The sequence below is a fragment of the Paroedura picta genome, chromosome 7 (genome assembly GCF_049243985.1).
Source record: "Paroedura picta isolate Pp20150507F chromosome 7, Ppicta_v3.0, whole genome shotgun sequence".
NCBI lineage: Eukaryota > Metazoa > Chordata > Lepidosauria > Squamata > Gekkonidae > Paroedura > Paroedura picta.
The window spans coordinates 31,989,633-32,012,514 of record NC_135375.1 but is presented as its reverse complement, the minus strand read 5'-3'; the positions used below and the strand labels follow the sequence as shown (position 1 = coordinate 32,012,514).

General features: G+C 45.4%; 1 protein-coding gene across 1 annotated transcript in view; it reads right to left on the bottom strand.

Moving 5' to 3' along the window:
* SERINC5 (serine incorporator 5) overlaps window positions 1-22,882 on the bottom strand; it is a 56,816-nt gene that overhangs the window by 17,142 nt on the left and 16,792 nt on the right. The window contains exons 2-7 of the mRNA XM_077347305.1: window positions 12,621-12,788; window positions 7,039-7,217; window positions 5,686-5,768; window positions 2,911-3,004; window positions 1,466-1,677; window positions 33-128 (exon numbers count right to left, since the gene is read on the bottom strand). Coding sequence (XP_077203420.1) covers window positions 33-128; window positions 1,466-1,677; window positions 2,911-3,004; window positions 5,686-5,768; window positions 7,039-7,217; window positions 12,621-12,788 — 832 coding nt within the window. The remainder of the gene's footprint in view (window positions 1-32; window positions 129-1,465; window positions 1,678-2,910; window positions 3,005-5,685; window positions 5,769-7,038; window positions 7,218-12,620; window positions 12,789-22,882) is intronic.

Genomic DNA, 22,882 nt, shown 5'->3' with positions numbered 1-22,882 from the left:
ATCCTGAAAGTATTGTTACCAGTGGCGCTTACTTGTTTCTGGTGGCTTGCTCGATAGTGCAGAAAAGGTGAGATACATGACATAGCAGCTGATAACACTCGATTGCAGTAAACCAGAATGTGGGTGACCTAGGATTAAAAAAAAAAAAACCCTTCATGGTTTTTGTAGCCTAAAAACAATTCACATCCTCATTTATTAGTACTATTAGTGCATTGTTTGTTTTATGTATTATGCTGTTTTTAAGCAACTTTGTAATCTATCTTGAGCCTCAGGAAGAAAGACAGATTACAGAGTAAATAAATTGTAAGGATTTGACTTCTGCCCTCTCTGAAAGATGTAAGAGGTTTCAGTATGTCTTCCCCTGATTTATTTATATTTCAATTTATATTCTACCACTTCCATTCAGTGGCTTATGGCGGGTAACAATAATCCCCCAACATTAAAATCCCCATAAAACAAACATAACCACCATATATAAAACCCAACCCTTGACAGCAAAAGACTCCCACCTTTTTGATTTAAAAAATCTCCAGGGACAACCACAGGGGAGCCTGATGCCCTGGCTAACCAGCAAGGGGGCCAGATCTTAACTGTTCTGGCCCAAGACCTGGCAGAAGAGCTCTGTCTTGCGGGCCAAGCCCTGTGGAACAGAGAAAGTTCTGTCAGGGCCCTGAGCTCACCTGGGAGCTCACACCGGCAGGTAAGGACCAGGACCAAAAAGGCCCTGGCCCTGGCTGAGGCCAGGTGAACCTCCCTCAGGCTGGGAACTTCCAACAGATTCATGTCCACAGAACGCAAAGCCCTGCAGGGGGCATAAAGAAATAGGCGGTCCCACAGATATGAAGGGCCCAGACTGCGGACAGCCTTAAAGGTTAACATCAAAATCTTGAACCTGATCTGGGTCACCACCTGCAACCAATGCAGCTGCCTCAGCACAGGCTGGATATGGTCCTCTAAGATGTTCCTGTGAGAACCCTAGCAGCTGCATTTTGCACCAGCTGCAATTTCCAGTCAGGGACAAGGGTAGGCCTGTGTTGAGTGAGCAATGACCTAAGTAGACAGAGGGGAATAAGACTTAACACTGCATCATCTCATTTCAGTCTTCTATTTTCTCCTTTCCCCTTTGTAATCAAAGTGTGCAAAACAAAACTTGGCAGACATAAATTTCCCAAAGGGTCTCAGCAACATTTTAACCTGAGAACCCCGCAGGTGCCTTGTGGGGATGGATTGTCCGAACAGGCAGTGGGTGGAGGCTTAAGCTGTTCTGAGCATGGAGGTGATAGCTGCTGGTTTAAGACTGAGACAGACAGACAGGTTCTAAACACACACCACATTCTACTAGGACAACCACACTGGGGATCAAGTTCAGCTGGAAGGCAGAGTATTTCCATTCCTTTGTGACACTGGCAAGAAAGTGCCTAGTGGAGCTCATCGCTAGTAATATCAAAGCAAAAAGCTTGCTTACGGTTTTGGACGCAGGGTGAGATGGCTATCATGGAAATAAGCAGACACAGGCCACCGTTGACGCCAAGCAGGATTTTATTAAAATCACAGCCGTTCATGCGTGTGTAGAAGACAGCCATCACAATCAGAGCTCCAATGGCGACAGAATACAATACGAAAGTGACAAGAGCTAGGGAGCCATACCAGAGCTTATTGTGCTTTGTGCCAGATGTCCTGTTGGGGAAGAAAAGCCAATGCTTCATTTGTTGGAGAAAAAGCAAGTTCGCGAATGATACCAACTATTCATCTTAAGATATACTGAAGTTGGTTCATTTACGTTGCCGAGTTCTGCTGTTATTTGAACATGTATTCCGCATTCAACAAGCAGGGGGCTACAGGCAGCTAAAAACGACAATAACAAAACACAGCAATAATCACTGCAAGCTCCCTAGAAGTTTGCCTTAAACAAGTAGATCAACCGTACAAATCAGAAAGAGCCCAGTAAGTAAAAGAACAATTTTACAGTCCCTCTAAAAGGTTTCTTCTTATCCTCCTCCAGCAATTTATTCAACAGAACTGGTATCACCAACAAAAAAGGTAGCTGTTTTTGCCAACAATGTAAGTACCAGGTGGTTTGAAAACACCATTAATGTAACTTGTTGAGAATACTGGTCTTGTAACCAAGAATTCATAGATATTTCCAAACACGTTTCAACAACATTACTTAAATAAATACTGCTGGCACTTCAAGGGACAATGTGCAAGACCAAAACACTTATAAGGAATTCCAAGTAGGGGAGGAACTATGGTTAGTGGTAGAGCCTCTGCTTGGCACATACAAGGTCCCAGGTTCAATTGCCAGCATCTCCAGCTAAAAGGACCAGACAGCAGAGGGATGTGAAAAACCTCTACCTCAGACTCTGCAGAGTCACTGCCAATCTGAGGGAATAATGCTAACCTAGATGGGCCAATGGAATGATTCAGGATAAAGGAGCTTCATGAGTACAGCTACTTAGGGTAGCTAGCATAGTTTTGCCCTATCAAAATGAGTTTAGGCTTGGCAGAAGGAAAAAAGACTAGGACTCTCTAGAGATGAGAACAGGCACAAACATTACTAATTCTTGCAAGAGCCTTTGAACAAGATGTTGGAATCTCATCAGAGCTGCATTTACGTCTCTCATGATGATTGTGCAAATCTAAATTATGTAGACTGACCACGTCACTGCTGTTTAACCGCTACAGTCACTTGAAAAGTAGCAGCTCATAAGCATCTTAAAACAATACTGTTCACAAACCAGGCATCAAGGATCATGGATAGTGGCATGGATAAAGAGGAAGGAATGTATCTGAAAAACTGGTGCCAAAACTAATTTAAAAAACAACTGTATTATTAATTGGGAAAAAATAGAACTAAGCTAAAGCATATAGTAACCACAGGCAGATTAGTATATGTGGAAAAATACATACCAGTTTTTGTTCCACTTGTGAGCAAATTCTACAAGCAAGATAAGCTGGATAAGGATGAAGAGGAACCCTCCTGCAGCACCTACATAGCGCCAAGCTATTGGAGATATAAATAGTTCCTGTGTTAGATCCGACACATACAAATCAACTATTTTCTTCATAATGGTGGTTCTTCCCTATGCAATCTAACAAGTATGGTGAAGATCCACTCAGAACTGGTCTACAATCCCCTCTAGCAGCTAATTCTATGTGTCAATGGTAGAGCATCAGGTTGGCATGCAGACAATCCAAGTTCACTCAAACACCTCCTGTGAAAGACCTCCGCCTGAGAACACGGACAGCTGCCACTCAGACCAGACAATATATGCCTACATAGAACAATGGTCTGACTCTGTATAACACATTATCATGTACTTATATCTGCAGTCAAGTAGTTCATGGTTTTCATCATGCTAGAGTAAGAATTCTGGGGATTTCTGAAACACAACTTTAGCATTAAATAATTCAACTAACTGTTTAAACCAGGGGTAGTCAAACTGCGGCCCTCCAAATGTCCATGGACTACAATCCCCAGGAGCCCCTGCCAGCATTCGCTGGCAGGGGCTCCTGGGAATTGTAGTCCATGGACATCTGGAGGGCCGCAGTTTGACTACCCCTGGTTTAAAACATTGACTATCCAGAGAACTGCATTAAGTGCCACAGAAGACCCAAATAGAGCTTAAAATGCAGCTATACTGACAGGAAAACATTCATTTGCAAAGTTACAGGGCATTAAACTGGAATACTTAGCCCAACGCTGTATACTTACTGTTTTAATAACGACTTGCTGAACTTAGAATTTGAACCCTGTAAACTCAAACATGATAGCCCGAAAATGCCTTATAAACAAAGGCCAAACACAAAACTGCTTCAAGCCAGAATCTGTGGTTGAAACTGGAGAGGTATCCCCAGAGTCAAACTTCAATCTGTTTTATGACGCTTCAAAAAACCTCATACACTTTATGAAATATAAGCCAAGCCCCTGGATTAACAATCCATGCAAGGTGGCACGTTTCTGTCAATTATCTAACCAGCATTTTGACGTTTCACTGAAAATTCTGCTTAGATAATCAGCAACATGACATTTTTGTCTTCCCCTCTTGTTTTAAAAAGTTATTCAAATATGTGCCAGTCAATGCACAGGCAAAACCAAAACCAGGCAACTATGACAGATAACTAGGCTGAATCATGACTAAACTTTAGCCAACAGAGAAAGGGTTCACTGTAGCTGAGATCCATTAAAAGGCTTGATAACTTATGCTGTGCCAGCACTGTTGGCTCGCTCTCCTCTCTCCCCTCTTTGTTTGTGAATTAAATGACCAGAGAGCAAAAGGAACTGTAAACTAATAGTGTGAGCTTTGTTTTAAGATGACAGAAAGGCCCAGAAGCCCGAACAAGTTCACGGATTCGGATACTCAATCTCCACAACATAATTAAAGCTCTTTGCTACCAAGATGAGCTAGATTTATATCTCCGTACACTTTAGGGGAAACATCTGATCCTAAGAGCAGTACATATGTAACTGTTTAAGATTTGGCTTATATTGCAATCTACTTATTGTTTATTTTAATTTAAAAAACTGACCACGTTTGCAAGGACATCAACTCCTAGAGCACTCTTACCTTGAACTTTCTGGAGTGTTTGGACACTGCCATCAGCCAGTATTTATAACAATATATCAAATTACCTTAATTAGTAGGCACTAATTCAGATATATGTCCTTACAATAATGAAATGGAAGCTCAGCAACAAATCTAATTCTGCACTCAAGGCATATCATTAAACTGGGACCTAACCCAATTACTTCCAGTCACAGTTGCTGGCGTTTTGTTAGATGTGCTAGCTCAAGTGCAGTTTGCATTTCAGTACCTTCAGTTTAATTGTTCCATATGAAGAACAAAACATTAATCCCTGCAAGTCAATTGTCTGTTCAGTCAGCTAATTATAACAGCTTGACATACCAACAACATTCTGCACATTCCAGAGTGATTCATTTCTCAGTCAGTCAGTCAGAACTTTATTACGGTCATAGACAAGCATAAGGAAAATTAACAAAATTACAAAACAGTTAGGGATCAGATATTTGATATTATTAGTAAATTTAACCCTTTTCACTGTTTTATGCTTTTCTGCTGTCTGACCTCTAACTGTTTTGCAACTGTTTTGTTAATTTTCCATACGCTGGTCTATGACCACAATAAAGATCTGACTGACTCATTTCTCTAGTATTCACTGGAGTTTTACTGGCTGGAAATATTGTAGGTAAAGTATAATACTTTGCATAACAGAATAAGGTGGGTAGAGATGGTTTTGCACATCACACAATCAGGAAGCATTCATATATTAATGCCACTGCTTATGCATACAAAGAAGCATACAGAGGATAAATTTGTGCTTCACAGTTTCCAAGTTCTAATTCTTAGTGGTAACAGAGCACCAGCTGCTTTGTCTGCTCCCTCCTCCATGCTGGCATCTCACACACATGTCCCTTCCCCCACCACAGCCACCTATGACTGGGGAACAGCTACTCAAGTGCTTGTCTGCCCATTCCACCTTCCCCTTTGCTTGTCTCTTTCAGAAGGAAATCACTGACACACTCAACATCGTACTATAGCTGTTCTCTCTCATCAACAGCTAGTGGGTGAATGAAAGATGTAGTATATAACTAAATTAGGTTATCCAGCTAACTGCTGTATATGGAAAACCAAGAAGAAATAAAAATTAATTAGAAGCTTGTACCATTAAGAAAGGTATCCTGGTCTGGAATGAAAAAGGCTCCGGAGCACATGGCTGCCAAGAGAAGAAGTTTAATCAACCAAAATCTGGGGAAGAGAAAACAAAAACAGAGAAGTGGATTTACTTAGCTGTAAAAATCACATGCCCAAACAGAGATTGCTCAGTAGTTGACCAGTGTGAGAAATACAGGGGTCTCAACTCTCTCTACAAGGCTTTCCTAAATGTAAAAGAAAACCCAGACAAGCAAATAATCTTCTCTATTCTGCTTGCCCATCTTAAGTCTCAGTGAGAATGAAAGACTATGAATGAGATAAGTAAATAAATATAATCTCTAGTTTAAACAACAAAACAAAACCTTTGCCGGTCATGCAAGAAGGGAGAGAAGAAATAAGGTCTTGTAACAAGGGGTTTCAGATGCGAAGGTAACAGATTAGGGTCACCAGTCAGGATTAGCAACTGGAGAGAGGTTTGTGGATGGGGCACAGTGTTGCAGGAGAAAAATGTTAAAACGTAACAGCCTCATGTACTTACTAGGAGTTAGTACAGGAAGTGACAAGGGAAGTTCTAGGACATAGCAGCACAAACAATTAGCACTGTTAGCTCCTTGAATTGTCAACCCTGAGCATGCCACATTTAAAATTCACCTGGAATGTACATTTACTGCATTATTTTCTATCTCATCTTCTTTTAATTCTGTACTATTGCATTGTTATTATGCTGTCCTATAACTGTATGAATATGTTGTTTTTATTACCTAACCCAGCCATTTTTAACTTCTTTACCATTGAGAACCCCCTGAAACATTCTTTAGGGTTAGGGTCAGTAATTTGTGCAGAACATGGTTGGGAAGCATAGCTGTGTACACACCCACCTGGGGGCCCCCTCCCCTTCCCATCCCCTCCAGGCCCATCACTGGCCATTTTGGGAGGAGTGGATGGGTCATATCACCTGATAAATGTTTAAAAATTTAAAAATATATATTAAAAATTATTTAACTCCCACCCATTCAGGAAATCATTCCATGGCTCCAGAAAAAAAATATTTTTCTGATCATGATCTAGAAAACAGACAAGAAGCCTGCAAAAAATACAAACACAGGAAGAGATGGGTAAATATACCATGACAAAGAGAAAAGACATTTGTGAGCACTATTGTGTGTTCAGTACTAAGGGTGTATGAGGAGTCTCCTCAAGGGGCAAGGACATACCATTCTTTCATAAACTAGGCCGCAGGGAAAAAGAAAGTAGGAAATAAAGAAGGCTTGAGAAACGAATATTAAGGACCATGAGAAAAAGCACCTGTCCTTTACTTTAAGCTTCATTTTATTTTCTGCCAAGAGTTTTTAGTCCATCTCACCCATTGTGGATGTATGCCCGGCAGCTCTTGCTACTGTCGATTTTGATTGTGAGCAAGAAGAAGATGAAGAAGAAGCAGGCCATTCCAAAACATACTCGATACACTGCGGAGTAGCCCACCAACTTCTCACAACTGTCACCGGCCTGTATATGTTGGCATATCATTTCATAGAAACTAATCTGAAACACACAGACAGACGCAGTCTGAATAACTGCTTGCAACAGGTTTAAGCGACTTGCTGATCACTGAGGGACATACCCACAGTTGCTTCCGTATTCTTTCAAATTCATCAACTGGGACATGCAAAGAGATCAGGTTTTAAAACAAAAACTTAAGCCACAGGCTAGTATCTTGAAATATCATTGGTGCTTTTTTTTGACAAAAGGCTTGAGTAACATTGAGTCATTTATTCTGAAATTAGATCATATTTTTCTTTTACAGAGGTAGTGATCTGCTGTGTCAACCCAAGCAAAATACAACTTTCTAGGCCCAGCGATTTCCATGAACACAGAATGATGCAATTCTGCTTAGGATGGCATGGTTGGTCTTCTCAAGAACGTGTCTGCAGATGAGAAAGAGCTGCACTTTCAGGTCCTGTTTTTCTTTGGTTCCCTCAAGTGCCTTTGTTTGTAGCCAGCTGTAAAATAATGGTTTAGAAATGTGATAAAACTCAAGCTAGTGATGATAACTTGTCTTAGAAAAGTATGGTGACGGAGTTGGCGTAGTGGGGAAGACTTACCTATGAATCCGAAAGTCCCTGGTTCAAATCTTAGCACTGCAATTCGCTTGCTGTGGGACCTCAGCTAAACCATTGTCAGTCTCAGTCTTGGAGTAAGTCAGCTGTTCTTATATGTTCATATAAACATTTCTATTCCTTTTAGGTTGTGTGAATGTATTTAGATTATCTCATTGATTATCCAAGAACATTCTTAAAGTAATATTTGGTGGGACTATTTTTAAAACAAGTATAACTCTTACCAAAAAAATAACACCAAATATTCCCACTTCCAACTGCTTGAAAAGCTTATTTTTTTTAATTTATAAAATCATTACAAAAATAAAATACCAGTAGGAAGAGAAAATTCCATCCTCCTCCTCCTCACTGGTTAAATATTTGTTTTAAGGCCCTGTTCTCGTTCATGGAAAAAGAACAGCCAGCCACACATCCTGGCCTTGATCTCAACCACACCGCAGTGCAACACCGTGGAGAAAACACAAACCTGCAGACCAAGTACCTGGAAACTGAGCCTACGTCCTTCGGTTGTACCCCATGAAGACTGGCATTCTTGCTCTGACACTACAGTAGCCTGTAAACAGATGCATTGGAATATAACAACAAAAGCCTCTCTGTACACATGGATAAACTGGACTTTCCTAACAGCTAGAATTAACATTAATAACACCTTTCCTGCCTATTAAGAGAGCCAACTCTCCAAGTCTTAAAAACAAAACACTAGTTTGTAAAGATGCAGGGAAAACAAAACAGGGAATTCTGTTTTAACTCAACTGGCACAGGATGAAGGGAAGCTGCAAACTATACTTGATAAAACTGAAACATCACTACTTCCTCATTTTATTTCCTCACATTTCTTATTGTTATTGTATTATTATTATTTATTAATTCGTTTATGAGCTTCACTATGGCTCAGCGTGGCTCACAAGTCTACACCCTATGTACTCCAAGAAGTTCAGGGTGCTATAAACGGAGAGGCTTATTGCATTCTTCTCTTCCATCTCAATAACCCTGTGAAATAGCACAACGAAATCGGAGTCCGGTAGCACCTTTAAGACCAACAAAGATTTATTCAAGGCGTGAGCTTTCGAGTGCAAGCTTATACTTTGAATAAATCTTTGTTGGTCTTAAAGGTGCTACTGGACTCTGATTTTGTAGTGCTACTTCAGACCAACATGGCTACCCACTTAAATCTATCCTGTGAAATAGATTAGACAGAGGGAGAAAAATAACCGGCCCCAGAACGGAAAACTGGCTTCAGACTTGGGTCTACTTAATTCTTTGCTTACATAACATTTTGAAAAAGACCAAGAGACCCATGAATACAGTCCTGTAAGCTCAAGAGGACTTTAAATTTGGTCTCTGAACTGTCATCGGGAACTCCTTTAAAAACCAAGGCGAATTTCAAAAACAGTTTGGCATATGGCACAAAGGTCAGAATTCAAACAAAAACATTTCAGAACTCCTGCAGAAAGCAAAAACTTGGAAATCATGCATCACAAGTCAAGGAACTGGATAGCTAAGAACTAACAAGGACCATTTCCCAGTAAAGTCCTCATAAATGTCATTAAAAACCTGGGATGAGTTTGTGAAAGAGAGGCAGGATGGCAATTTAAGCACAAAAGTCATATGTGCTTTTAGATTATACAATAGCAACCAATATCAGCAAGCCTTAACTAAATATGGGAGAGAGAATGATACACCAGAATGCTTAGTTAGCATCCGGAAAACAAGGGTACTGAATGTTTCTTAAAACTTTCAAAAATAGTTTCTTCATCAAACAGTAAGGCACAGTTCAAATGTCACAGAGTATGTTCATGATAGTTACAAAGCTGCCAATGCCAAAGGTCCCTGTGAATAATATTGCATTTCATAAACGCTAGATCAAATATTAGAGCGGATGGAACAACTTGGAACTTGCACAGCCCTGTCTGAGCAGCCTCCGCCCCATCCCCCAGGAACACACAAAGACCACATTTACTAGCAGAGTCCCAATCTTCCAGTATCTCCGGTACGGACTGCACCAGAAGTCCTGTCCACTTGGAGAAACACGTACCAAGCATCAGTTTGGTGTAGTGGTTAGGAGTGCTGACTTCTAATCTGGCATGCCAGGTTCGATTCTGCACTCCCCCACATGCAGCCAGCTGGGTGACCTTGGGCTCGCCATGGCACTGATAAAACTGTTCTGACTGAGCAGTGATATCAGGGCTCTCTCAGCCTCATCCACCCCACAGGTGTCTGTTGTGGGGAGAGGAATGGGAAGGCAACTGTAAGCTGCTTTGAGCCTCCTTCGGGTAGGGAAAAGCGGCATATAAGAACCAACTCTTCTTTTTCTTCATCAGAGGATATGTTTTGCTCATCAGACACAGTATTGTGTTCTTGGCAGCCAACTATGCAGCTTCCGCTGGGTGGAGTCCCCAATCTGGGCCTTGGGGACCATCTTCACATCAACTGGTTAGGCGACAGAGGAATGAAGGGGCCATCTCTCCTCTCCACCCTATCAAATGAGGTTTTCCGTCATTGCCCACCTGACGTCATTCAACTGGTGAGAACAATCTCCCCGACCAAAAAGGAGTTGTCTTGTTTACATTGCTGTGATCTTGTCTCCTGGAATGCTGGGAGTGCAGGATGTGTTCTCACTAGAAAAAGTTGTCTTGGCCAAGAGTTTGTTACAGTTTGTTAAGACTCAGGGTGGGGTAGTGACAGTGCTCTCAGTCATTTTTTTTAGATAACCTGTTCTATTTAGGAGTGATAGTGTACAACCTCTTGGAGCAGGGCATGAATATCTGGTTGCATGAAATTCAGGATGGTTTGTTGTGTTGGCTGCAGGATTAAGATGGTTGGCGGGGCAGGGCTTGAGGGTCCCCTGTTCTTTGGGGGTTTGGGCATTGGGATGGATCCTTGGGGGGGCTGTGTCTGCTTGGTCACTTCTTAAGTTTTGGGGGCACATAAGGGGCCTTGGGGGTGCAGCTACTCTGTTGCATGCTCAGGCAAGGGCTGCTGGCTGGCTCCCACCACCAGGCAGCACCAAGGACCATGCAGTGGCTGGCACCCACATGCTGCACCAATCCCCCTTTGTCTATTATTCCTTCATCACTTCTCTCTTTATCCCTCCTTGAACTTGCAAATGGCTGCAGGAATCTTTTCTTGCTACTACAGACAACAAAGATTAAAAAGCAGATACCTCTGCTAACCTTCGTGTATGTGGGTGGATCACACTAACAGAGCATACTGTCTACTATGCAGATTCAATTAGTAACAATGTCTTCCTGCTGAAGCATGAGGAAAACTGCAGCCCTCATTTTGTGCAAATGACACTGTTATGTTCTTCCCTCTATGTCCTTATGACAGCTCTTCATATTACTGATACATCCATCAATGCTCCTCTTCAAAATCTTCGCTAATGAGTTTATTTTCCAGCTGGATGAATAAGAACAGCAGATATATCAAGATGGAGGAGGAGGTGGAAGTAGAATGAACATTCAGTTAATCTCTTGGGCTCTCTAATAGACAGTATAATAATTACCCCTGGGTATACGCTGATAAAGCTAAGAGGCCCTTGAATTTTTGACAGCCTATATGAGAAATTGTCACAATAAACAGAGAAAGTAGCACTATCTCTGACAAAGAAGCCCTATTTGAGTTGCTTGTATTCTCTCATTCAAAGCTGCCACTCAAGTTTCAGAGACCACAATCATCTTTGGCCTTCATGTAAACAATTGCTCTTTGTGCTGCCTCCTCCTGTGCTCCAGCTCTCAAACAAAAAAAAATAGTGACAATCAGATTCTCACAGGTTATGTGGAAACGCATACCTACTCTGGGGCGCTTGTTCCTTGCCTCTGCTCCTTCATCCCATCCTGAAGGCTTCCCCCACCTCCTCCGTGCTGCCTTCCCGCTCTTTCTCTCTGACACATAGACACACTCACACACACGCATGCACAGACTCCTTCCTCTCCCCCCATTTCTCCCTTCCTTCTCCCTCCTTCCCTCTTCTGCCAGGAAGGCCATGAGAGAGAATGGGCGCGGCGGCTGGCATCATGCAGTACTGAGCGCTGCTCATGCCACTGCTGCCACCTGCCATCTTCTGTGGTCCTCCGCCACCTCAGCAGGCTGCCCTGCAGCTGGCTCCTTCAGGTCTCTACCACCATCGTGTTGCTATGGCTGCAGCCGGCCCCACAGCTTCAGTTAGCTCCACCAGCACTGGCCACCTCCCTGCCTCTTCTGGCGCACTCGGGAGGGGGGGGGGAGATGGATGGATGGACGTCATGTCCATGACAATTTCCGTTTCCCCAAGCACACCAGAAGATGTGTTCCACATCAAAAAAAGGAGAAAACTTTCACTATTACTAAAACACACGCTAGACTCCAGGAATTCCTGAAACAATATTTGCACAAGAACGTTTCAAGTAATTATTTAAAATGTGCTGCAACTACAAGAGTAAAACACGCATCTTACAAAACAGCAGTATCTAGTGATTATTAATAGGATTACCTTTAACATCTAAAAGGATTCAAGCCTAATATAACAGTTTCTTCTGGTAATGACCATCTTGTCTAGTCACTTTTAATTAGTCACTTTAATGTCATTTTAATTTAGTCATTTTAATATTACTGTTAATTGTTATTTATATTATAAATGTGATATTGTAATCTTTTGATGCATTATTGAAAGTTGCTTTGATGTTACAGTCTGTATAATGTTCCATGTAAGTTATTTAATGTTCAATGTAAACTGGCCAGAGCTGCAAAGAAATGGGCAGTATAGAAATCTCTCTCTCTCTCTCAAATAATTCATTTCAACAACTTCCAATGGTCTGTCCCCTCCCGCCTAAAGATTCCAGCTACTTACACGCTCTTTCATTTCTTTCGCGACCGTTTCCGACATCATGACACAACAGACGATTGTTACCAGGATGAAGTACAGGGCATACATAAAGCGGGTGCTGGTTGACTGCTTTATCTTGGGGCAGCATTTGCAGCAAAGGGAACAGGCAGCAGTACCGCAGCAACAGGCCAACTAGGGAAGAATCAAAACAAAACAAAAAAAGGCCAGCGTTATACTGTTTTCAAAACTAGTATCAGTTGGAACACTATAATCAGGTCCACAAAAGGATTTTGGTTGCCCAGATGGATTTGGACATCTACAGGTAAAAAGTCAGCTGCTATATCAGAAAGGGGGGTGGGAGACTTTTCAACAACCCGCCCCCCTTGAACTGTGGCAGTGATGAAGTGATGAGGAGCTGTTTGTATAACAAACATCACACTATTCTGTATGCACAGAACTACTCGGGCAACTCTTCTATAGACGGTAAACAGAACCACACTGCAACTCTGTGCAGTGTTAATCCAGTAGGAATCTACTGAAATCAAGAGATTCCGGCCTGAGAAATTCTGCACAAGATTGCACAGTCCACATTCCAGAATTAGGCTACAATCAAGTAGGACCAGATCACCACTGAATCACCTCTTGCCCAGCTCCCAGAAGAGCAGTGTTTGTAGAGTCATATATGTGCTACAAGTATTCCAGAGTAATTTATCACTGAGGGGTGAATCTCTGCAAAGAACTGATTTCACCATATACATGTGGCAGTTGCTCACAATGATTTCATATCTATCTGGTGAGGCATAGTAAGAAATGCCTTGCCAGAACAAGAGCATCGAGTCCAGCATTTTGTCTCCAGTAATGGCCAATCCTATGCCCCGGAGAAGTTCACAAGCGAGGCAGCAGGGAGCTAACCACCCCTGTTGTTTGCATCCAGCAGCTGTGAACCAGAGATAATCAGTCATTGGAAGGAAGAACTTCCTTGGAGGAAACAGGCACACAGCAGAGGAAAAGGCATGAGAAAGTAGGCTTCAGGGCAGTCTTAGCAAAGTGGCTATTATGAACAGTTATCGTTCAGGGAAAAAGCAAAACAAAATCAGACTTGAAAGACAATTCTAAGGTCCTCACAGGTATAATTCCTTGCATGATGTGTTAAGGGGGGGAAGTTACTGGATTAATGTTTATCTTTTCATCACCACAAGCATTTAGCATGATTCATTTACTTAATGCCAATTAACTCACTCGTCCATTTTATTGTACTCAGACAAAACTTCTAACGGCCAAAACTTCTAACGGTTTCCACCAAATAAACAGAAACAGAGAAGCTTGCCCTTACGGATCACAACCCACTAACACACAGCAACTGACTGAATGGTCCTACTGAACCATTCGTAATTCGCCACACACTTTTGTGATGAATGAAACAGGGAAGAGTTAAAGCTTCTCAACAAAAGAGCTCCGTGCTGTTAAAAGACATGAATCAGGGGGCCTAAAAAACACCCTTGTCATTAAGTCCTAGCACACAGTCGACATTCTGCTTCAATAGATGCATAAGTTATGCGTAAGTTACACGGGTTAATATCAAATCTGACAAAGAGTGTTGCTCTATTTAATGAACATGCATTTTAATAGGCAGTACCAGAACCTATTGTTCCTGGCATGTGTTACTTTCCATTAAATAAGTCTACATTATTCCACCTTAACAAGGGCCAGTTTGGTGTAGTGGTTAGGAGTGTGGACTTCTAATCTGGCATGCCAGGTTCAATTCTGCGCTCCCCCACATGCAACCAGCTGGGTGACCTTGGGCTCGCCACGGCACTGATAAAACTGTTCTGACTGATCAGTAATATCAGGGCTCTCTCAGCCTCACCCACCTCACAGGGTGTCTGTTGTGGGAAGAGGAATGGGAAGGCAACTGTAAGCCGCTTTGAGCCTCCTTCGGGTAGGGAAAAGCGGCATATATGAACCAACTCTTCGTCGTCGTCGTCTTCTTCTTCTACTACTACTACCATTTAGGGGGGAAATACAACTTTTTAGAACTTTCAAGTCCTTGAAGACACCTCCCAATGGAAAGACAGTCGCAGTGGAAGATACTGCCTCCACCAGGCATTTGGCCGAGACCAGACGTAATCAATCAGCGACCAAGGGCCCCTGCTCCCCCCCCCCCCAGAATCCCATCAATAAGCCCTGGACCTGTTTGTATTACTATATTGTTTACTGTTATACTGTGTTGTTATTTGGTTACAATTATTAGTTATCAGTTATACATGTTTTACAGACTGTTTTATGTATTGTTCTCTGTTATAATGTAAACCGCCCTGAGTCTCCGGGGAGGGCGGTATAGAAGTATGACAAATAAATAAATAAATAAATAAATAAATAAATAAATAAATAAATAAATAAATAAATAAATAAATAAATGCCTGGATTAGGGTAGGGCACTTTGGTGTCTGAAGCGCCATGCTGAAGCGCCTAACCCTAACCTGGATTTCAAAAGCAAGGACACTAACAATGGAAACATTTTAAATGCCCCTGCTTACAATTGTCCTGACCTGAATGGCCCAGGCAAGCCTAATCTAACATCAGATCTCAGATGCTAAGCCGGATCAATCCGGCTAGTACTTGGAGGGGAGACTACAAACCATCTCTGAACGTCTCTTCTCCTGAAAACCGCACAAGGGGTCACTATACGTGAGTGAACTGCAACCTGATGGCACTTTACATACACGCATCTACGATTATAAAGGACATTTTAACTGTTGAAACCCCACTGGAAAGTAGTTTTGGGTTAGACCAAGATTCAAAGAAAGTTCAATGATCTAGTCTTGAATACATTCAGTACCAAGAAAAATAAGCAACAGCATTGCTGTTCAAATTACTTTTGCAGCTGTCAAGAATGATCGCTATTGATGCGAGGAGTCCTTGGTCAGAAGCAAGACAACACACCTATGGCCAAACTGAGCATGACAGCATCCCATGGGCTGGATCAGTGGACACCACTGTCATTTTAAAGTGATTTTAAAATGATGCAAGGGCCCAATTCTCACTGGGCCGCAGTGTATACGGTTGCCAACCTCCAAGCAGGACCTGGAAATCTCCCACTATTACAACTGATCTCCAGATAAAATCAGAGTCCAATAGCACCTTTAAGACCAACAAAGATTTATTCAAGGTGTGAGCTTTCAAGTGCAAGCACTCTTCCTCAGACTAAGAACTCCCTTTTCTGTAGAGATGATAGGCAAGAGAAAGCAGGCTGCACGGGGGACCAGATGAAAGACATACCTGGAGAAAGACATACCTAGAGAAATGCCTGCTTTGGAGGGTGGACTCCATGCCATTATACCTCACTGTACAAGCACAAGACGGCACAGGGCTCTTGGCTATTAATACTGTATTTACTCAAGTTACAGCTATGTATACTTCTGTATAACTTTTCTGTTTATGTAGGGGTAGTCAAACTGCGGCCCTCCAAATGTCCATGGACTACAATTCCCATGATCCCCTGCCAGCATTTGCTGGCAGGGGATCATGGGAATTGTAGACCATGGACATCTGGAGGGCAGCAGTTTGACCACCCCTGTATTAAGTAGAGTTATCTTCCATTAAGGAAAATGCAGCACATACAGATTCCCCAGGGGAATAATCACGTGCAACTTACAATGTTTGGGGGTGGGGAGACCGATGAAACTTCTGCTGAAAAACTGGCCAACAGAAATGCAAAACATGAGTTTTTTCTATCTTCCATGTTTAAATGCCTTTCACACAAATTTTCTAACGAGAAGTGAAGACTTCATGAGAACAAGATGTAGCAGAGACCATTTTTTAAACATACGACTGCTTGCAAGTGGTGAAAAGGACTTCATCTGGAACTTTATAATATAGCTAAAATAAATTTTATTAATCAGAGAAATTTTGCTGTAGGAAATCTTAGAATTCCAGAGAATAATAATTTGTATGCTGTGTTTAATTTGATGTGAAAAACTAGAATCTTTATTAGACTTTTGTTATGAGTAGGTTGAAGACGAAACTACGAAATTCAGATCTTCCGGTTAATGCAGAAACAGATAAAGTATCTGAATATCCAAAATACAATGGCCATCTGTGGAACTTTGCATAAATGTAGGGGTTTATAACTCCAGCTTCAGGCATCATATGTCTCTTTTCTGCAAAGTCTTCCTTCATGCTTTCAGATCTGTTTAAACCAGTGGTTCTCAACCTGGGAGTTGGGACCCCTTTGGGGGTTGAATGACCCTTTCACGGGGGGTCACAGCAGCGCAAGCAGCATGGCCGGGGGGATGCCATCTACGCCAGGGGTAGTCAACCTGTGGTCCTCCAGATGTTCATGGACTACAGTTCCCACGAGCCCGGAGGACCACAAGTTGACTACCCCTGATCTACAGCCTTGTGGGTTAGATTGAGATAGAACGTTCATTGGCTTGGAGCAGGGGAAAAGATCAAGATTGGCATGGTGGGACAAGAGGCAGAACTGAACTGAGAAACCCCAGAAAAAACCCAATATATACACAATCATGAACAATGGATCTTCACACCATTGGTCAGTTTTGGTTTAATTTCTGTGAAAGAACACTTGCATAATTTTATGGTTGGGGGTCACCATAACATGAGGAACTGTATTAAAGGGTCGCAGCATTAGGAAGGTTGAGAACCACTGGTTTAAACAGTTCTGTAACTCATGTAATCCCACTGTATGCCAACATAACAACTGCTCATGTTAAAGGAGTAGTATGCCTTAATCAGACTAGCAGCCCTGCAAAGGTAGATTCAGGTAGTTGGGTAGCTCTGCAAAGGGTTCACAATGTAGCACAGCTAGACATATACTCAATTCTATTATTGAAGTAAGGTGTGTTTGGGATACTAGCTTGAGCTGACAACAGTGCAAAATCAGATGCTCCGTCGTAAAAATATGAGTAAGTCTGTGCTGTAATCCATAATTTAAGCATGGTTTTTATTACATACTTCAATCCACACCCCATGACCTCTTTTTAAAGGCACTGTATGGCTGTGAAAGACCAGTTGTTTTGAAGATCATTATTAATAGGAGAGCCAGTTTGGTGTAGTGGTTAGGAGCCAGGATTTCTAATCTGGTGAGCCAAGTTTGATTCCTCGCTCCCATGCATGCAGCCAGCTGGATGACCTTGGGCTCGCCACAGCACTGATAAAGCTGTTCTGACTGAGCAGTGATATCAGGGTTCTCAGCCTCACTGACCTCACAGGGTGTCTGTTGTGGGGGAGGAAAGGGAAGGAGATTGGAAGCCTCTTTGAGACTCGTCTGGTAGAGCAAAGTGACATATTAAGAACCAGCTCTTCTTCACCATAAGTTATAAGTGACTTGAAAGCACATAATATACATAACCGATTCATTTAATATTTCAAAGAATAAAAAAAGCATTTCATGCTACATATTTTTCGTGCACTTGTACATAGCTGTTCAGGGTCCTCAATGCTGCGTTGTTTAAACTGAATTTACGACAACTGCAAGCGGCTAGAGAAGTGCAGTGATAAATCACTTATCTGGGGATAATTTCATATTTGGCTTCACTGCTTTCCTTAGTGGAAAACAGCTCCAGTTTGCATTTGTATGTGAGAGTGAAACTGGTACAAAAGACATTTGGGTTGCATGTGGGGAAGGAAAACTATACCTAGCACTCTCATTCTTTTCTCATGCAAACACAAAAACTAGGGCTTTATCCCAAGAGCTTCTCCATAGCTCGTTTAACAGCAAGCAATAGCATTTTTGGCTGAAGTTGAACCAACTCTCCCAGAATTCCTGGACATACTGGTAGAACAAGGACAGGTTTTGCTGGTAAAACCAAAATTTCAATGTCTTTTATTCTTTGGATGAAAAAAACTTAATCCTTTAGGCAGGTGTAGGAATCCTGCTGTAAAGGACCTCCTCCCCCCTCCCCACATGCACACACACCCATACAGACACATATTTCCTAAGAACCAAGCAATTAGTCCTATGTGCCCAATGGGGTTTTGGAGTGGTGCTTTATCAGCAGCAGCCCTCCCACAGCACAGCAGAATCTCTTGAGAATCTCTACAGTGGCTGTTGATATCGCATGGGGTGGTTCAAAGGGAAAGAAAAATCCCTTGGGCGTGCCTAACCAGCCTAACCTGGTGTTCAAAGACTAAGAATATTTTTCAGCATCAGTTTTTGTGAGTCAGAGCCCAGGTCACCAGTTATTGAAGTGGGTTGTTGTTATTGTTGTTGTTAGGTGCGAAGTCGTGTCCAACCCATCGCGACCCTATGGACAATGATCCTCCAGACCTTCCTGTCCTCTACCATTCCCCGGAATCCATTTAGGTTTGCACCTACTGCTTCAGTGACTCCATCCAGCCACCTCATTCTCTGTCGTCCCCTTCTTCTTTTGCCCTCGATCGCTCCCAGCATTAGGCTCTTCTCCAGGGAGTCCTTCCTTCTCATGAGGTGGCCAAAGTATTTGAGTTTCATCTTCAGGATCTGGCCTTCTAAGGAGCAGTCAGGGCTGATCTCCTCTAGGACTGACATGTTTGTTCGCCTTGCAGTCCAAGGGACTCGCAAGAGTCTTCTCCAGCACCAGAGTTCAAAAGCCTCAATTCTTTGACGCTCGGCCTTCCTTATAGTCCAACTTTCGCAGCCATACATTGCTACTGGGAAGACCATAGCCTTGATTAAACACACTTTTGTTGGCAGGGTGATGTCTCTGCTTTTTAGGATGCTGTCTAGATTTGCCATAGCTTTTCTCCCGAGGAGCAAGCGTCTTTTAATTTCTTTGCTGCAGTCCCCATCTGCAGTGATCTTGGAGCCCAGGAAAATAAAATCTCTCACTATCTCCATTTCTTCCCCATCTATTTCCCAGTGTCGTGGTTCGGTCCTTGGTGGCTGGGGAACCGGACCGAACCCCGCCATCAGAGGCGCCCGCGATCACGGAGGTAGGGCATGGTGATCATAGGCAAGCCGGCAGCTGGGCGCCCCACCCGATCGTTGAGGTGGCAATGGCCGCTAAAGAACCTCAATGTCCCCCTCCACCTTTTGACAAGGGCCCGGAGATGGCCCTTTGTTCCAGGAAAATGGGCCATCAGGAACCCCGGAAAACCTCGCATATGTGCATGAGTCATGATTGTATCAGCATGTTCCCTCCGCAAGTACTGGGTGGGGCAATACAGCCTAAGGAGGTGGGTTTTGTATAAAAGGGAGCTTCCACCTGGAGTTCGGTGGAAGCTCTTACTCCATACCAGCGGACTCCACGTTGCTGAAATAAAGCTTGTTCCTGTTGTATCGTTCACCAGGCCTGGCGTGACGTTTTCTTCAAAGGGGCACCCTGGTTTTTTCAGTTAGCAAGCGGGTCCCCGACATCGTAAGAGCTTCCCACCGAACTCCAGGGTCGGCATCGCATCCGAGCGCTTATCGGGACGGATCCAGAGATGGCGTTTTCAAGCAACGGGGCGGTCTCGACCCCCACGAACCCCGGGAACATGAGTTTAATGTCCCCGGGAGATTTCCTCCGAAAATCGGGGGGCCAGGAGCAGCTGTCCGGGACCCCGAGACCCTCGGCAGCGGCGGCCAAGGGAAGGCGCCGGGCCATGGGGTTCCCAAGCACGGCGGGGAGCGCGCCGAGGTCTGGGGGGTTGGCCCCAACCTGGGACACCCAGCTGAGGCAGGCGCTTCGCCCGGTAGGACCTGAGGAATCCCTAGAGGACCTGCGGCGGGCCATGGCGGACTTGGCCAGGCGCTTGCAGGCAGCTGAAGCCCGTGAGCAAGCTCGGGCCGGGCCCGGAGGGACTGGTAATACAACGGCGGAGGGGATCGCGTCGAGTGAGGACGTCTCCAGCGACGAGGACGAGCCCGGCACCGGTGAGCGGGCCCCGGACCCCGACCCGGAGCAGTTTTCAGTCCCGAGTAGGCGAGACGGCCAGCGGAGAGGCGAGACAGCAGAGGATCTCGGGGGAGCGGGTGAGCCGACGGGGCGGCGAGAGCCGGACCAACGCAGGAGCGACGTGCAAGGCAGGGAGCGGCACGGCGTCGTTGGGCAAGTTGGTAGCCGGTGGAGCGGAGCAGGACGAGACGGCGGACGCCGAGAATCCCGGATCCGGAGGGGGTCGGACTACTCTCCAAAACGTTCCCCCCCAGAGCTTAAGGCGCGTTTCGACGGGACGCCGGACGACCTCCCGCAGTTCCTCCTCCACGCGCTGACGCATGCCCGGAGGTATGGAGACCGGTATGAGGACTCCGAGGACTTGGTCTGGGGGGTGGCCTCGTGTCTCCAGGGCAAGGCGGGTCAGTGGTACCTAGGGTTGGCCGAGCGCGGCGACCCGGCAACTCGGGACCTGCAGGACTTCGTGGTCGCGCTCCGCCGACGATTCCAGGACCCCCAGGCTGAGGACAAGGCAAAGAGTCGGATCAAGGGACTTCGACAGGGTACTAGGGGGGTTATGGACTATATAGACATTTTCCGGAGGGAAGCAGGCAAGGTGTTCTCCTGGAACGAGGAGACCCAAATCGAGTACTTCCGGGAGGGCCTTAACCCGAAGCTTAGGGAATGGGCCGTGATCAAGGGGACGGAAGAAGATCTGTCTACACTGGAGGGGTGGTGTTTTGTGGTCGCCAAGCTGGAAGCCAGCCTGGGTTGGGCCGCCGCACCCCCCCGGGAGGCCAAAGGCGGGTCAGCCGAGGCGCCGAGACCGGGCCCCGACAACTCTCGCCCCAAACGACCCCCGAACCCCGAGCGGGAAAGGAGACGCCGGGAAGGTCTGTGCCTGAAATGCGGGGGGTCAGGACATTTCGCAGCAGCGTGCCAACGGCAAGGGGGGGAGGACCGCGGGCTCTCCCAGGGGGGAGGTGCGACACGCCCCCAGCAGGCACGCCGGGCGGAGGACCTCCGCAACGAACCGGGAAGCGCCCAGGCGACGGGAAACGGCCAGGACCTGCTGTAGACGGCGCCGGGCAGCAGGTCCCGCGGTGCGAGGGAAAACCCCTACAGCATGAGGCGCGACCTCCGAACGTGGTAATTTTAGAGCTCCGGAACCCGGAGAACGGACTAAGTTGGGTGGGGGAGGCTCTTTTGGACTCTGGATGCGACCACAGCATGGTCCACCCCCAGATAGCCCGGGCTTTGGGGCTACCGAAGCGCATTCGGAAGGTTCCCCTGGTTTTCGTCCAGATGGACGGCAGCCCGATTCAGGGGGGACCTTTCGGGGAGGAGGTGGGTCCTATCGCCATCCACATAGGGGACCACCAAGAGCTGCGGTGGCTGATCCAGGTCCCCGTAGCGGAATATCGGGCGGTGTTGGGCCTGGATTGGCTGAAGGAACACAACCCCGTGGTGGACTGGCGGGCGGGGACCCTGAAGTTCGACTTGACGGTGGGTGCACGGCATCGGGTCCCCCACGAGAATTCCAGCCACAAGAGGACGGCGGCGCGTCCCAGGGGAGCGGCGGCGGCGCAGCAGGAGATACCAGAGCCCGAGGTCCCGCCAGAGTACCGAGACCTCGCAGCCGTTTTCAGCGAGCGGGAAGCGGACGAGCTACCCCCACACCGCCGCACGGACTGCGCTATCAACATCCCAGAGGGGGCGGTACTACCCAAAGGGCGCATCTACAAGATGAGTGAGGGTGAGCTCAAGGACCTCCGGGAGTTTTTGGGTAAAAATCTGGCCCGAGGTTTCATCCGGCCCGCTTCCAGTCCCATGGGAGCTCCAGTCTTGTTCGTCCGGAAAAAGGATGGGTCCCGACGGCTGTGCCAGGACTACCGGGGCCTCAACGCCATCGCAGCGGGGAACGCTTACCCCCTCCCGCTGATCCCGGATTTGCTGGCCCGGCTGGGCAAAGGGACTCTGTTCACTAAGCTGGACCTAAGGGAGGCGTACTACCGGGTACGCATCCGGGAGGGGGATGAGTGGAAAACAGCGTTTAACTGTCAATTGGGACAATTCGAATTTAAAGTGATGCCGTTCGGTTTAAGCGGGGCACCTGGGGTTTTCATGAGTCTAATTAATGAGGTGTTGCAGGACCTTCTGTTTCAGGGGGTGGTTGTTTATTTGGATGACGTCCTGATCTACAGCCAAGATCCCCAAGAGCACGTGACCCTGGTGAGGGAGGTGTTAAAGCGCCTGCTGGCAAACCACCTATACGTGAAGCTGGCTAAGTGCGAATTCCACCGTCCCTCCCTGGACTATTTGGGCTACCGCATCTCAGCCCAGGGCATAGCTATGGACCCCGAGAAGGTGCAGGCGGTGCTGGCCTGGGAAAGGCCCCGCACCCGGAAACAGCTACAAAGCTTCCTGGGG